Source organism: Orcinus orca, chromosome 6, assembly GCF_937001465.1.
Source record: "Orcinus orca chromosome 6, mOrcOrc1.1, whole genome shotgun sequence".
Taxonomy (NCBI): domain Eukaryota; kingdom Metazoa; phylum Chordata; class Mammalia; order Artiodactyla; family Delphinidae; genus Orcinus; species Orcinus orca.
Window position 1 is genome coordinate 117291643 of NC_064564.1, and position 16199 is coordinate 117307841.

At 60.5% G+C, this 16199-nt stretch overlaps 2 protein-coding genes across 2 annotated transcripts in view; both read right to left on the reverse strand.

Annotated features, from left to right (window-relative positions):
- LOC125964909 (ral guanine nucleotide dissociation stimulator-like) overlaps nucleotides 1-8005 on the reverse strand; it is a 30209-nt gene extending 22204 nt beyond the window's left edge. The window contains exons 1-3 of the mRNA XM_049711871.1: nucleotides 7897-8005; nucleotides 6756-6765; nucleotides 5867-5876 (exon numbers count right to left, since the gene is read on the reverse strand). Of these exons, the coding sequence (XP_049567828.1) occupies nucleotides 5867-5876; nucleotides 6756-6765; nucleotides 7897-8005 (129 nt within the window). The remainder of the gene's footprint in view (nucleotides 1-5866; nucleotides 5877-6755; nucleotides 6766-7896) is intronic.
- LOC125960274 (globoside alpha-1,3-N-acetylgalactosaminyltransferase 1) overlaps nucleotides 1-16199 on the reverse strand; it is a 144270-nt gene that overhangs the window by 116695 nt on the left and 11376 nt on the right. The gene's annotated exons all lie outside the window — the stretch shown is intronic.

The following is a 16199-nucleotide window of genomic DNA, read 5'->3' on the forward strand; positions in this document are numbered from 1 at the left end:
CACCCAGAGCGCAGCATGTTTCCCTGGCACTAAAATCCCTCCAAAGGCTTCTGTCCAGCCCACAGAAGAATCCAAAGTCCTCCCTGCCCCCAGCCCCCTCCCACTCACTCGGCCCTGACTCACCCCATGCTCACCTCCACTCAGGCACCTCCTGCTTCTTCTCCCCAGCCACCTTAGCCCTTCTGTGCGTGGTGGCTCTCAATCTGGACCTTTGGGAAACTGGTGGGTTTGGGAGACTGGGCTCTCTATTAGCAGCTCTGGGACTCTGGGCCAGCGACTTAGTGGCCTCAGTTTCCTCATCTGTAAAATGGGCACAAGGATGCTGCAGGATTCAACAAGAACTCAGCACAGGCCTGGTTCGTGGCTGGAACTGGGGGGACCTGCACTCTGATCGTGTCCCACGGACATGGGCCTGGCGTGTAACGTACACTCAGTGAATGTTGGCGGAGTTGCCCCTGCACCAGGGGTACTGTGGCCTGGCTCCACCTCCAAGAGCAAGCTCCAGATGGCTGTGTGAGGTCTGTTGGGTGCTCAGCATGCAGCCCTGCAACCGGATCCCAGTGGATAACTTGGAAATGTTTGTTGTCACCCTGGTCCGGCAGAGGGGAGGCCAAGAGGGCTGGCAGACACACTCTGGTCCACTTTCTCGAGGACAGGCTGGCATGGCAGGGCTCCCCCAGATGCTCAATCTTGTTGGGGAGAAGCCCCGTGCAGGCTCCAGCAGGACATGGGTGAGGCAGGGGGCAGTAGAGTTCTGAGGAGGGAGACAGCCCTGTGGGGCCTGGGCAGACCCCACCCTTGGCCTCTCTCCCCCTGTGTTGCCAGCTGACTGGCCATGTGACCTCGGGCACCCCTCGATGCGGTTTGGCTGCCCTGGAAGTGGACCAGCGAGCTCTCCCTAGCCTTGGGGGCATTGGATGAAATGGGGGAGGGCCTTCCCCGAGCCATGGCCTCCTGGTCCCTGGGCCCAGCGCTGTGGCAGGGATGAGCGGGTGGGCGATGGGATGGGAAAGCCTTTCCAACAGTGAGGACATTCCTGGGGGTGGCGGAGAGCTTCAAGACGCCTTTAGAAGAAGCAGGGGTGGGGTCACAGGAGCCAATAGGGAGCCAGGCTGCCCAGTTAGGTGTGTCTGTGTGTTAATGCCTTTGATTTGACAGGCATTTATTGAGGGCTTCCCGGGTACCAGGATCCGTGCCGGGTGGCACGTCTCCCTCCCGGAGCTCCTGAGCACCAGACAAGGCTCCCTGGGCTCTTCTCCAATGACCCTAGGCCCCCGCACAGGTCAGCCTGGCCTCAGAGACATTTGGGCCATTCCTTTGTGAGCCAGGCCAGGCCCGGGCAGGGCTGGACCCGAGCAGTGGGCCCTGAGCTCTGGGAAGGCCGAGGGCCTGAGTCACAGCCAGGAGGTAGGACAGGACCAGCTGCAGGCAAGAAAGGCAGGAGCCCTGAGGAGGAGGGGCGAGGGGGGGAGAGGCGGGGCCCATCCACCCCTCCTCCCACCCGTGTAGGGCAGAGCAGAGGCGCCTTTGTTCCTTGCCGGCCTTGTGTCACCACATGGCCCACACCATCACTGTCACGGCCTGGAACGGAGACCGGCCACGGAGAGCCAGGGCTCTGAGGCTGGGACCAGTTAGGGGCGCTCCACCTGCAAACCCCCCCCACCCCCGCCACTTCTCCACCTCCATTCCTGTGCCCCTGTACTGTGCACGGAGCTCTAGGTGGGCATGGCCTCAGGGAACATGCACACCAGCCCTGAGATGCTACCCCGGCTTCCACGCCTGTCCCAGGACACCAAAGTCACGTGACCTGAAAATGGCACTCTGCCCACGATGCAGGTAGCCCCGGGATAAGGCACCTCGTCAGCCACACACGAGCCCAGACGTAGCAAAACCCCACTCGGGGACACACGTGTACGCACAGACGTGCGCCCCGAATCAAGCCCTTTGGGCGGGGGAGGCATTCCAGGGGAGCCTGCTGCCTCCGGCATGTGGGGTCCTCTCACCCTCGTCAGACTCCGGGGGCGGGGAGTGGGGGCAGGCCCTGGTGGGTGGGAAGCACACTGTTTATAAACACCGCGTGGCTGTCGCTAGGAGCTGTGACTCAGAGCCAGAGTGGTGACTCCAATTCAAGCTGTTTACTCAGCACAACATCCTGTCCAGGAAGCAGGCGGGAGAGGCCTGGGGCCAAGCTTTCGTTCCTGTTTCCTGCAGCCTCCTGACCTGACTTGGGGTCCTGCTGGGGGTGGGGTCAGCCCGGTTCTCCTCCCTCTCATTTCTGGGAACCTGAGGCCCATCATCAGGTCTCTCAACACAGTCACCACCAGCCTGGCTCTGCTAGGTAGGGGTGATGCCACAGCCGTGAGCACCAGTGGCCCAGCCCCACAAGCTGGGAGAGGGGCTTAGGTCCGGGGGGGCTTCACCCAAGGCAAATAGAAGCCTTGCAGGCAGAAGCGGCTACTGATGAGACAAAACACCTTTCCACCCAGCATTTGTGAAACAGATGAAGCCACGGCGACTACCTCTGCTGTAAAACAGAAAACCGAGGCCCAGAGAGGGCAAGCAACTTGCCCGCGGCTGCACAGATGGTCAGTGCCAACCCCAGGTATATGCCTGGGCCTGTCCGGTCCCCAGGGCAGCTTGCTGTCCTCCACTGTGCACTGGGTTAAAGTGGATTTGTTCCTGGCAGCACGGGCAGGTTTGGGGCTGCTGGGTCCCCGTCAGCAGGGTGGGTGGTCTGTCCGCTGTACGAGGCCCAGCTTGAGATTCTGACATCCATTTCCCTGTTCACCTCCCCCACCCCCAACTCCATGCCTAAACCGGAGTCAACGACCTCCCTAGTATTTCTGCTGTTCACTGATATGCCAGTGTGGATATCATTTAATCGTCACAATGTGTGAGGCAGTTTTGCAGGAGAGCTTGGGGACAGAGCTCAGAGATGGCACTGAACTCACCCAAAGCCACACAGCAGTCTGGCTTTGGGGCTGTTGTTCCCAAGCTGCTCCCAGCTTTTCATAAGAGCCGAGGGAGAGTCTATCCTCGAGGTGCCCTTCCATGGGCAGGGGGGTCCCTCTTTACACGAAGGCCATCGGGGGCCTGAGCCTCAGAGTGACTTGTGGAAGGCCACATGCCCGAACCGGGAGGCTTTGTCCCCTCTTCCAGGCTGGGGAGACGTGGGGACCCCTGGGAACGGCAGAGCCACAGGGAGCATCTGCCAGGGGAGCTGGGAGGGAGAAAGACAGAGGGGCTGTGCTTGTTTTGAGAGCTGAGGCTTGGCCCCGCCCCAGGCAGGACAGTAACCCAGCGGCCAGCTGCTCTGACTACTGATTCACTGGCCACAGGGCTCCCCTGCTCGGGCTGTCCACCCGTCGGCCCCTTTAACCAGCCCGCTGAGTCACACAGTTTGCCGAGGATCTGAGAATCCGGGCCCTGCCCCAGCTGCTCCCCATGGCTTTGTGCCAGCAGGATCTAGCCGGGCCAAGGGTGCCAGCGGCCCCCTCCCGTGGCAGCCGAGGACAGTTCCCCGCCCCTTCGGGCCTGCACCTGCGTCCAGCTCGGCAAGGAGCTCAACATCCAACTCCATGGATTAGAGTGGCAGCCACGAGCTGGGGCTCCAGGTAGACGGAGTCTGGGCTCAAACCCAGAGCCTGCCACTCACTGGCTGGGGGAGCTGGCAAGTGACTTTCTCCCCACCCCGCGCTGAGCCTGGTCCGAAGCCACACATGGGGATGACCTCTGCTTCCAAAAGCTCACATGGGTTAAATGCAATATCGGGTGGAAGCACTTAGGATGGGGCCTGGCATAGGCCACATGTTCAAAAAACCTTATCCTCAAGTAGCCTAGGACACTCTGTGGGGAAGAATCAGTGGTTTTCCTTTTTAATCCCCAAATCGGGACTGACTGACACTGTCGTAAAATGCAATTGAAATGTCGCGGCAACATCCAATTGCCATAAAAATCTCTAAGCAATTTCAGTTTATCTTGCATCCCTGAGGGACTGGTAATAGGGTTTTCAGCCTGCACCATCTGCAGACCAGAGTGGCCCCGGGGGCCCAACTACAGCAGCACACTCAGACCACAACTGATTAACTGAGCAGGTACTAGATGCCAGGCCCTGCTCAAGTGCTGGGAATATACCAGGGAATGAAACAGATAAAGATCAGCTTCTGGTCCTGCAGTATAATAAGTTAAATACTTGTTTGAAGGCAAGCATGCTAGAGAAGAAAAAAATAGAATAGAGTAATGGGATTGGAGAGCTGCAATTTTAAATAAGGTGGACGAGCTGAGAAAGTACCACTAATCAAATGTTAATAAAACAATCATCCAGGGCTTCCCTGGTGGCGCAGTGGTTGAGAGTCTGCCTGCCGATGCAGGGGACGCGGCTTCGTGCCCCGGTCCGGGAGGATCCCACATGCCGCGGAGCGGCTGGGCCCGTGAGCCATGGCCGCTGAGCCTGCGCGTCCGGAGCCTGTGCTCCGCAACGGGAGCGGCCACAGCAGTGAGAGGCCCGCGTACCGCAAAAACAAAAACAACAACAACAACAAAAACAATCATCTACTGTGGGATTGGTTCGTGTCTCACCACTCAGTTGGGCTATAAGCTCAATCTGCCCCGTTCGCCCTCAGACCCAAGTACCTGGAATGAGGGCCGGCCCGTGGTGGGTTCTCACACTGCCGATGGGCAGATGGATGACTGTGTCACTCACACGTGCACACGCACACCATCACAGGAGTGCAAAGGCCACTGTGTTCTAAGCATCTTTTCAGTTCTTCCCTCTCTTATTGGAACGGGTCTAAGCTCCTCGATAGCAGGGACACTGTTCCCTGACGTATCGACCCCTGGAACATTTCCTGGCACACCGTGGGCTCTCAACAAATACTCCGTGGTCCAGGTGGTCCCTCCGGCTTCTAAGTTCCTGGACTCGAAAATATTCAGGGTTTGGGGCCAATGAGCTCCATCTGGGAAGATGACCGGGAAAGCTTCCTGGAGGAGGTGGTGAGGCTAGAGAGGAGCCTGAAGAATGGCAAAGAGGAAGGGCGAGGCCCAGTCTGCCACTCTGCCATCAAAACGCTTTCCAGAGAGTGGGGCTGGGAGCACAGGTGGGGGGCATGCCCGGGCAGGAGCAATGGGGAAGCCAGGTTTTCTGGAAAACAGGAGCCTGGAGGCTCCCAGAAGCCAGCCTGCCTGGGGATGTCGGTCGGGGGGAGGTGGGCAGTCGATTCAGCTCTGGTTCCATCTGGGGTTTTTTTCTCCTTCGTGAGTCCCCAGCTCAGTAACAATTCTTCGGGAACGGGTCTCTGCTCGTCGGGTAAGCAGAGCTCGCTCTGCCGTGGTTAGGCCCGGCCTGGAAAGCCCCTTCCCGAAGCCCAGCCAGGCCTACTGAGGCTGGGGTGGGGGAGGGGGCTGAGCCCACAGTCAGGCCCCTGTGCCCAGCGGGGCCTGGTCAGTCAGGGCTTCAGGGCCAGGGGAGGCAGGACAAACGGGCTCTTGTGGTGAGGAGGCTGCCTGCCGTGCCAGGGACACTGCGTACCCGGCGCTGCCACCCACCCGCCTGCGGGGGCCCAGGGCCTGGGAAGCGGGGCTGCCCTTTCAGAGGGGGAACTCCTGAGCTGTCCTGGCCTCTGAAAAGGACCTGGGGCTCCAGCTGGCTGCGGGAGATGGTGGGGCTGGTGCCCACTGCCTTCTTTCTCACAGTTCTTCTCCAGCAGGCCGGTGGCGGGGGTGGGAGGGCGAGAGGATGCCCTGGGGCTGAGTGACGGTTTCACGGCCTTTGTCCCACCCTCCCACCGTCCACTGTCCTTCTGCCAAGCCCTGGACTTTGCTCCTTCCTTGGTTCCTCCCACAGAAGGCGAGACTCCAGCGCCTTTACCTGCTCATACCTGGGACAAGGGACAGGGGCGCCAAGGCACCAGCTGGCCTCCTCTGCCTGGGGACCCTCCAAGAGCTGTATAGGTCTCCACGCGACCGCAAGAGCGTGCCCACGCGTGCCAGGCGTGTGCTAAGCACTTTGGAGCCCTGTGAGCTGGGCACACTTCTCAACCCATTTAAAGATGAGAGGTTGAGGGGTCCGGCCTCCTCATGGTCAAGGCTTGGGCCTGGTGCTCTGAAAAGGCAAGATGCCTGCATGCACGCATGTGCACACATGCCTGTGCTCTCACGATCCACGCTCTCCCCCCCCCAGGCACCAGTCGTGAGTCTGCACGTGTCCTTTCACACGTGTGCTCGCTCAGCCACTGCCGGACTGCCGTGCACACTACTGGCACGTGATGACAGACGTGGTCACAAATTCACTCAGATGTGCACATATTCACCCAAAGGCAGGGGGATGCTCCCAAGACATTCGCATGTCCATGTGCAGGATGGGACACCCAACCCCAGGAGCCTCGCCTGTACCTCATACTGCCAGGCGATGGCCACCCCACGTCCCCAGACTCAGTGAGCACGCTTCCTCAGCGACACCCCATGCCTGCTCCCGGCAGGGCTGGTAAGAGAGGAAGGAGGCCCGTACTCTGTGCTGGGATTTCCTGGTCCCAAGTGGCCGTGAAAGAAACTGTTTTTGAAATCCTGGAGAATGGCAGTCGTTGCAGCCGTCTGCCGTGACGCGGACGCGGCACTGCCCACCTACAAGCTCCCTGCCCCCAAAGTCCGCAGCTGCCACCTCCCTGGCCACCCAGGGCCTCAGGCCAGGTAGACTGCCTCGCCCTTGAACTTCAACCCCGAGCAACTAGAAGGTCAAAGGGCAACCTTCCAGTCCGCACCTTCCAGTCCCTATGGGGGCAGCAGTGGTGGGGGGTGGTCAGGGGCCTGGAACGCTGACTTCAGGGAAGAAGGCTACGCAGGGAAAGCTCACTGTACGGCCTGGACAATCTTCTCAGCTTCTCTGGGCCCCAGTCTCCCCAGCTGGAAATACGCGGGGATTCAACTTGGCGCCCTGCCCCCAGCTCTCCAAGGGTGGTCACCACTGCTTGTCCACACAGCTGGTGGGCCACACAGCCACCTGCCTTCCTTGAAGGGTTCAAGGCATTTCCTGCCACCTGCAGAGGGCTTGCCTGTGCCCGTGCCAGGTGCTTCAGGGACATTTCACACACCTTGACATCCAGGGAGTCCACAGGTGAGGCAAGCAAGGCAGGGAGGAGCGAAGGCATCTACCTGTCTGGAGGCCGCAAATCGCCCCAGACTTCTCTCTCCCCTTTGACCTCTAGACAGCCTCACCTCCCACATGACCAGGGGCCAGGGCCTCCCTTACAGATGGTGATGGAGATGGGCCACAGCCCAGACAGATGGGGGTGGGTAGCAGCAAGAATCTCGTTGGAACAGATTCATTTCAGATGGTGGCAGCCCCAATGGCTTCAACACTGTCCTCCTCACCTCCCCCCCACGTTCTCACCCTCCCAGTTCTGAGCTGGACAGTTACTGGGAAAGGGCCTCCTGCGACAAAGGCCTGTGGTCACGGTGGAGTTCCAAGAGTGGAGGGGCTGGGAGGTGGGTAAGTTTTGGGGCTCAGGGTCACTCACTGGCCAAGGGGACTTTCCTCTCCACCGTCCAGGGTCACCCCCTCCCCACCGCAGCTCCAAAGAGTCAGGTGGGCACACCTGGACTCTCAGGTGGTACCAGAGAAGAGGCCCTGTGCCTTCCCCAAGTAAACCGGTTCTGGACCCCAACCCAGAAAGCGGAGACGATCTGGGGTGCCCCCCCAGCCCCGGGGTGGACCCGCCCCCTCTTACCCTGAGGGGTGGGGTGGAGTGGGGGAAGGGCCCAGCTGCCTCACTTCGGTGAACTGAGCTCCCTCCCTGCAGAAAGCCCAGGGTGGGTGGGGGCAGTGCCCCCGCGTCTTGGTTCCCTCCCGCGCCGGTGGCCTCCTGCCCGTCCTCCCCGGCTACCCGCGGGGCTGGGGCTCACCTCGTCTGCCCGCGCGCTCGGCGGCGGGACCACCAGCATGAACGCCGGCAGGGGCGCGCCGCCACGCCCCGCTCCGGGCACTGCTGCCGGCGCCCGGGTCCCGGGCCATTGTCTGCGCCGTCCTCGCCCCGCCCCCTCCCCCCGCTGCGCTAGAAGCGAGGGCTGGGGACGGGGGTGCGGGAACTGGGCAGTCAAGGCCAGGATCGTCCGGCAGCCCCGCGCTGCCCGCACGCCGAACACAGGTGTCCAGCACCGGGTTACCGGGTGTCGCCGGAGCCTCCCCCAACCCTGGAGGTGGGCACGCCCCCTCCCCGTTTGACAGATGCGGCCAGGGAGGCACAGAGGGGTGAGACGATGGCCCGAGGTCACTCAGAGAGTGAACGGTCACGGTCAGTCTAGAATCCTGGCTCGGGGTCACCAGCAGTCCCACTCCTCCCTGCCCAGCTCCAAAATCCAACCACTGGGCAGCCTGGCCCCTACCAGCCTCTCCTCCCTTCCAACACGCCACCCTGTCCTGTGGTCGAGGGGCTCCTTCCTGGCTACCCACAGCCCTCATCCCTGTCCTTGGGGCTGCTGGGCACGGGGTCGGTGCCCACAAACTAAAGCAGCTCCTAAGAGGCCCACAGGGCCAGACTGCCTTCCATCCCCGTGGCACCCCATTTCCTCACACTGGGGAGCAGTGAGCCACCACGGGTTTAATGCCTGTTCCAGGACACTGAGTGCTAAGCACTGAGCTGGGATACAGACACAGGTGTCCATCTCCAAAGCCAGTGAATGGCCTTAAGCACGAGGCCGCCTGCCTCCCCTGGACCGTGGAGACGGATGCAGATGGGCAGATGAAGAAGCAGTGCCTGGCCTGGTCCTGGTCCCTCACCCTCCCACCCCAAGGCCCCATAGGTGGCATAATTTATGCACTGAATGGTGAACACACGGGTACAAGGGTAGCTGTGACTACAGACGGGGAAACTGATGCTAGTAAGAAGGGGCATGCCAGGGCCACACAGCCAAGTCTGCAAGGCGGCCCAGAACAGAAATCCTCTATCTCAGCGCTCTACCCGTCGCCCCCTCCAGCAACACCCTGCGTTGCCGCCCTGCTCCAGGCCCAGGTGACTCATGGCTTCAGCGTGCAGGGGGTGCAAAGCACAAAACACCATACTCCCCCCAACCCTGGCTGGTACTGTGTTCCACCTGCTGTGCCCTCTGACCCTGCACTTTATGACATTCTGCTACCATCAACTGTCACTCAGGTGTCCAGGAAATAGCCGTTGCTAGGAGACTGGCCTGATGCCCGGTGGCTGGCTGGCAGGGTGGGGCAATGGGGAGCGGGGAGCAGGCTAGGGTTTCCCTCAGGAAGACTCAGAGGTTGAGGCTGCTGGGTGGAAGAGGAGGGTGTGGTAGATCAGCCAGAGTGGCTAAGGCTACACACAGGCCATGGGAAAGCCCCAGCCCCGAGCCTTCCTGCAGGCAAGTATTTTGGGGACCCGTAGTTGCCAAGCAACTCCTCCCGGTTGCCATGGGAACTCTCCTTTCTCCTGGGACTTATCATTTTTAGGGAGATGCCCTCTCCTCTCCACCTCCTCACCCTGGCCTGGCTGCCCTGGGAGGAGACATTGACGCCCCAAAACCTCATTCCCCCACCCCCAGGGAGACCACTCAGCCGTGACCCTAAGAGAAGGCTCACTGAGGTTCAAAAACCCAGAACCCTAAGAAAATGCAGAGAACAGAGTTCAAAGCCTTCATTACAGCGGGGTGAGGACAAAGGGGTTCATTAGCTCTGTTTACGTCTCCACTCCCGCTGTTAACCACCACCTTGGGGCCTGCCCTGCCCTGACCGTTGGGAGCTCACTGTAATTGGAAGGAATTTGCCCCCAACGCCCATGCCCATGCCGAGCCCCTCCCAGGCTTGTCTGCACGCAGGGACGCGCCCTCACCAGCCCTGCCACTATCTAGCTGTGGGAGTCCCTGGGCCTTCCAGGGCCTCAGTTTCCCAAAAGTGAGGATGGCAGCAGGGCTGATCTTGCAGATACAGCGAGACACTGCAGCCCAAGGCCGGACGCAGGGAAGGTGCCATGGGCTGGCTGTCGTTACAACAGGCATCTCCGCAGCCCGGGATGGAGGTGTGGGAGTGGCCTAGAACTCTACAGAGCGTGGCCCCGTGGCCAGTGTGCCACTGCTGGCCGAGCGGCCACCAAACCCAGGTCCCCAGGGTCCCAGCCCAATGCCTTCCCCACTGGATCTATTGCTTGTCCTATACCCTTGTCCCTCGTGTCTATGGTCAGATCCCCTCAGATGGGAGTCAAGGTGCTCCGCACGGGCCAAGTGCTCAGTTCTGAGGCCCTCAATGAACATCTGCTGCGTAAATCCCTCAGTGACCCACCGCCAAGGGCTACTGGCCCCGGCCTTGTGAGATGCGGAAGCGCCCAAAGGACACAGGAAGAAACGGCCTCCACCTCCCGGGCCAGGGCCACGCGGGGCACTTTGCTGCATCTCAGTGATGCCTCGGGGAGCCCAGGGGCCCTGGTCCTCGGCAACAGATGGGGCTCCCCGCTTTGTACAACCGGGCAGAACCCCACCAGGCGGGCCATGGGAGAGCTCAGGCAGCATCGCCCCCTTTGGGCAGGGTCTCTGGGGAAGGGACCCCTCAAGCATTGACCTGCTCGGCCTGCCCACCCATCCCCATGGCTGCCTTCTGTGATCCCCCCAACATCTGGGACGCACGGACACCCGGCCGGCGGTAATGGGAGAGCTGTCTGGAAACCACCCCCAGTGTAATCATAGCTGCAGGGCCCCTGCAAGCAGCTGAGAAGGGTCGGCTCAGCTTGCAGGTATAGCAGGAAACGAAAAACTAACCCTTGTGGGTCTGACGGGGTCGGGCCCCGTGGCGGCCCATCCAGGTCGCCACCCAGTCACTACCCCGGGGCCCCGCCTCGTTTGATTTCCTCCGCAGCGCGTCACCTCTGAACTGACTGTGCTCCTGGACTGTTTACAATTTTGTGTCTGTCGTCTCCTCGCAACTGGAAGGTGAGACCTTTGTCTACGCGCCGCGGCTGTTCAGAGCCGCGCCGGGGCCGTCGCAAGGAGGGCACAGCGCCACCTGCTGGTGCTGCGTCAGGACGCGCCGAGCTGGGGAGCCGTGCTGTCCCCGACAGGGCACCCCCAGGCTCCACTCACACCCCAGAACCTCCAGCCGGGGGCCAAGCCCCGGAGACCTGATCAGACCCCAACTGCTGCCCCCATCCCTGAGGACACCTGGGTACCTGGCCTTCGGGGGTAGAATCACTTCTGTGTCCTTGTTGTGGACTGAACTGTGTCCCCACGAAAGGTAAGTTGAAGTCCTAACCTTGTGCACCTGTGAATAAGACCTTATTTGGAAATAGTCTTTTTTTTTTAGGAGCACTCTTTTTTTTTTAAATTAATTTTTACTGGATTATAGTTGATTTACAATGTCGTGTTACTTTCTGCTGTACGGCAAAGTGAATCAGTTATACATCTACATATATCCACTCTTTTTTAGATTCTTTTCCCATATAGGCCATTACAGAGTACTGAGTAGAGTTCCCTGTGCTATACAGCAGGTTCTTATTAGTTATCTGTTTTATATATAGTAGTGTGTACATGTCAATCCCATCTCCCAATTTATTCCCCCCGCAGCTTTCCCCCTTCGTAAGCATAGGTTTGTTTTCCACATCTGTGACTCTATTTGTTTTGTAAATAACTTCATTTGCGCCATTTTTAAAGATTCCACATATAAGCGATATCACATGATATTTGTCTTTCTCTGGAAATAGGGTCTTTGCAGACATGATCAAGTTAGGCTGAGGTCATACTGGAGTAGGGTGGGCCCTAATCAAATGACCAGTGTCCTTATAAGAAGAGGGAAAACTGGACACATACACACAGAGGAGGCCACGTGAGTATGGAAGCAGAGTTTGGAGGGATGCGTCTACAAGGCAGGGAACATTAAGGATTGCTGGCAACCACCAGAAGCTGGCAGAGGCAAGGAAGGATTCCCTCCTAGAGTCTTCAAAGAGCATGGTGGCCTCCAGAACTAAGAGAGAATAGATTTCTGTTGTTTTGAGTCACACAGTTTATGGTACTTTGTTACAGCAGCTGAAGGAAACTAATACACCACCCCACCTCCAGTGGACCAAGTCCCACCTCTGCTACCCCAGCCAAGTGCAGCCAAGCCAGTGTTCCAGGCAGAGCCCAGGAACCTGATGACCATGCAGGTGACCCGGGGCAGTGAGGATGGAGCGCAGGTGAGCACTTGGTAGATGCCAGACCCAATCATCATTCTCATCTTCAGCATCATAACCTCCCCTCCTCAAATCAACCCTGACCACAGGACATTTCCTTCCGGAATATCTCTCTGCACCCACCCATTGCCTAGATGAATCCCACCAATAACCCGAGAATGATCTCAGAGACAGACCCCACCCTGACTGAGCCTCAGTTGAGACCACAGCCCAGCCTCCTGGGAGACCTCGAGGCAGAGGCTCCCAGCTGAGCTGAGCCTGCCTCCTGGTCACAGACACTGAGAGGGTCAGTGTTTGTCCTTGTACGTGCTACGTTAGGGGATGCTGTTGCATGGCACAGACACCGGGACGTCCTTCCAGGTCTTGCCCTGCCCTCCTCCCCGGTCTCCTTCTCAGCTCTCCCAGCCACACTGGCTCCTGTCTCACTTCCTCCTGGCTACAAAATCTTCTGTTTCCAAGTCTCTGCACCTTTGACCTTCCCCCAGGCTCACTGCTCACAGAGTGTGCAGGGCTAGGCTGCTCTTGTCTTTCTGGTCACAGCATCAACGTCACCCTGGAGGCCTTTTAGACCCTCCAGGGGCTCCTGGCCCTCCTTCCAGGGCCCTGACTCATTCCCTAGAGCACTTGCTCTTCTCTCTCACGGGGATTTGCTTTCCTGCTTTTGTCCATCTGCCCTTCCAAGCTGTGAGCTCCTGGGTGAGTGCCCAGGGCACAGTAGCTGAATCAATAGAGGATCTTGGAGCCCCCTCCTGCCTCTGAGCAGCTCATATTGTGGACCTGGAGGCTAGCAATAAAAGGTGCCTGTTGGGTCGGAGGCAGGGGGATGCCCAGAATGACTCCCGGGTGCCCCTTCCCTGCTCCAGTTGCTCCATTGAGCAGAGTGAGCACAGCCCGCCCCCTGGTGGTCATCCCCAGCACTGCAGCCCCAGGCAGGAAAACCAGAAAACAAAACACACACCTTTGTTTGGGTGTAGTCAAGGCAGCGACTCTCCCTACGCCGGAGGGGCAAAGGAGCAGGACCTGCCGGCTCCAGGGGCGATGTGCAGGACCTCAGAAGCCTCTCTTGCTCCCCTCTTTCCCGCCACTGTCCTGGTGTCCAGTTCACTCCGGAGGCCTCCTCACTCCAACCAGGGCAGTGACTCCACCCACTTCCAAATGAGGACCCCCAGGTGCCAACAAAGACGTGGTCCAATGCTCTGCCTCATTCTGTACCACCCAGGTCCCCAGGTCCCCAGGCCCCCAGGCTGCCCCCTGCTCAGAAGGACCTCGAAGGAGTAGAAAGCATTTTCTAACCGGAAGACTTGGAGACAGTGGGTCAGGGATGGAGAACCAAGGGCAAAAGACTCTTCTACGAGCTGCAGGACCCTCGGGATCACTCCATCTATGCACCCCAAATTACAGTGGAGTAAACCAAGGACTTCTCTCCTGTAATTCCCTCCACGCTACGGGGGAATCTCATCCTAGTTCCAGGTGCCCAGAGTGGTGGATGCAGGACCCGAGGAACTGTCCTCTGCAGGCTGCCCTGGGGATTGTTCCTGCCTACGCCGACCCCCGGGAACCTTGGAGACGCCCAGCGCATCTGCCTGGCACCTGTGTCCCTCACGCTTTGAGCCCTGGGCATGTTGCCAGGAGACTAGATGGTCCTGCCCCGTGGTAGAGCTTCCTCCAACCAATTTCTTCTTTCCCCCTTGTCACTTCTGTGTCCACTCTCCTCTGGATCTACGCCATGGTCCCCACCTGTGAAGTCAATGTGTGTGCATGTACCTGTGGGCGCGTCGGGATACCGAGAGGAAAGGGCCCCTCATGGGTGGGGTGAACAGGGGTCCCCCAGAATCTTAGGGGCTCTCATTCCCAAAGGAAACCCCATGATAGTGGCTGAGCACTGGCATTGGAGGCTGGAACCCTCCCTTCTCTTCTGGACTCTGCCCACCTCGTGGCCCCGGGCCAGTCCGTGTCTTTCTCCTGGCCTCAGTTTCCCAGCCGTACCAGGAAGGGTGGGACGCGGAACTGCTGCGTAAGCGCGCGCTCAGCGTGGACTCGGCGCGGTGCTCCTTCCCGGCTGGATGGGGTGCGGGCGGGGGGGGGCGGGCACGCGGTCCTTCCTCCACCCCCTGGCGGTGGGGAGGGCGGTCGCGGCCGGGCGGGGCACTCACCTGGCAATCTACCATCATCCTCAGCCCTGGCAGCACATCGCCGGCCCCAGGGCGGGGCCCAGGGCTCGCAGAGGCCGCTGGCCTCGGCCCGCGCGCGGCGCAGGGGAGCGCCCGGCTGCGGGGCTCATGGCGCGGCCTCCTGTCCCCGCCGGGCCCGGGGCTCCGCCAGCGCCACCGCCGCCGCCAGCGCCGCTCCCATTGTCTGCGCCGCGCCGCCGGCCGCTCGGGCCCCGCTGCTGGGTTCCGCCCGGGCTCCCGGGCTCCGGCCGGGTGGGCGGGGACCGCCGCGGCACCGCCCCGCCCCGCCCCTGCCCTGCCTACCGCAGGGTGAGGGGCGGACCCCGCCGCGCGAGCTCGGGGACGCGCAGCGGTCTCCCTCTCGCCGGGTGACGCGGGTGGACCCCGCCGGGGCAGCAGGGCCTAGAGTCTACGGCCGGGAGCGCACACGGGGCCTGCGCGGGCCCGTGGACGTCGCGTGCACGTGAGCCCCGCCTTGCCGCGCGCTCGCGCGCAGCGCACCGGGGAGTCACAGCGCGTCTCCCACCTCCGCCACCTGCTCTGTTCCTCCTGTGCCCCCTAGGACCTCCAGCCGCCCCAAACGCAACCGGGCGGGGGCTGGGCCGGGTGGTAGTGTAGACCTGGAGATGTGAGCTTGTACACCCCCATCCTTCCGTCCTACCCCGTATGCCACCTGCTGGGGCCAGCTCAGCGCATGAGCGCATGGCTGGGACAGGCAGTCCTGGAGGCGGCAGTGGACACGGGGTACAGAAAAGAAGTTCAAGCCGCCCCTACCACCACCCCCCTACACTCCCTTCCTTGTTTTCCTGGCAGGACTTCCGGACACGAGGTCCAGCCTGTCGCCAGCTGCAGCCCTGGCTGGTGAAAGGGGGCTGGAGGAGCCCAGGGAGGAGGGGCCCACCACTGGCTGAATGACTGTCGGCGGTAGTTAGTGTTAGTAAGAACACCCCCTGGGTGCTCAGTGATTTTGACTTTTTATTTGTGAACAGTGGCCTCAGCTCTCAAGGTCACTCAGCTCTAAGTGAACGGGGGACTCGGAATCATTGCTCTTTACCTTCACTGAGCCTGCGCTGACCATCAGAGGCCTTGTCCTGTGTTGGGCGCCCTCAGCCAGACGACCTCCTGAGTCCAAGCACTTTGGGCACCTTCCCCCTGCTTTAATCCCCAACACTCCCTCCCAAGGTCAGAGTGACTGACCTTATCTTCAGTGGAGGAAACTGAGGCTCTGAGAGTCACCACACGAGATTGCCTGTCACAGGGCTGTGACGTGGCCCCGCTGTGGGTTTCAACCCAGATCATTCTGACCCCAAAGGCTGTGGTTGCACAGGAGCCCAAGGTTGTGGCCTCTGAGCCCAGCTTGGAGGTGAGTCCCTCTCGGATGGGGGGCTTCAGGGAGGGGCGCTGCAGGCAGGGGCTCTGAGGGGGGGAGGGCTTGGTGGGGTCCCTGGGAGAGGAAGGCTGTAGGGAGGCTGGGGTAGGAGTGAGGGGTGCACACACTGGGGAGGGTGTCTGGACCAGACCACACAGGGGGCTGAGTGTGGGGCAAGGAGTTGGGGATCACTGCAGGTTGGGGACAGCAGGGGACACGATCCATGTGGCTTTATCAGAGCCACAGCATCTCAACTGGAAGGAGCTCAGTGGGTACGTTATTCACCCCACCCAAGCATGCATCCCTGAGATGCAGCCAGGGATGGGGTCTGCCTCAGTTTCCTCCTTTGCACAGTGGGGGCTATGATGGTCATCTGCCCTCTCCCAGGGTTGGGCATGTTGCCTAGCTAGGTCCCAGACCTATCTACTTCTCCGAGTACGTGCCCAGAAGTCAGTGCCCAGAGGTCTCCCAGCCATAATCCCATTTGATCGTCACCCCAGGGCCTCA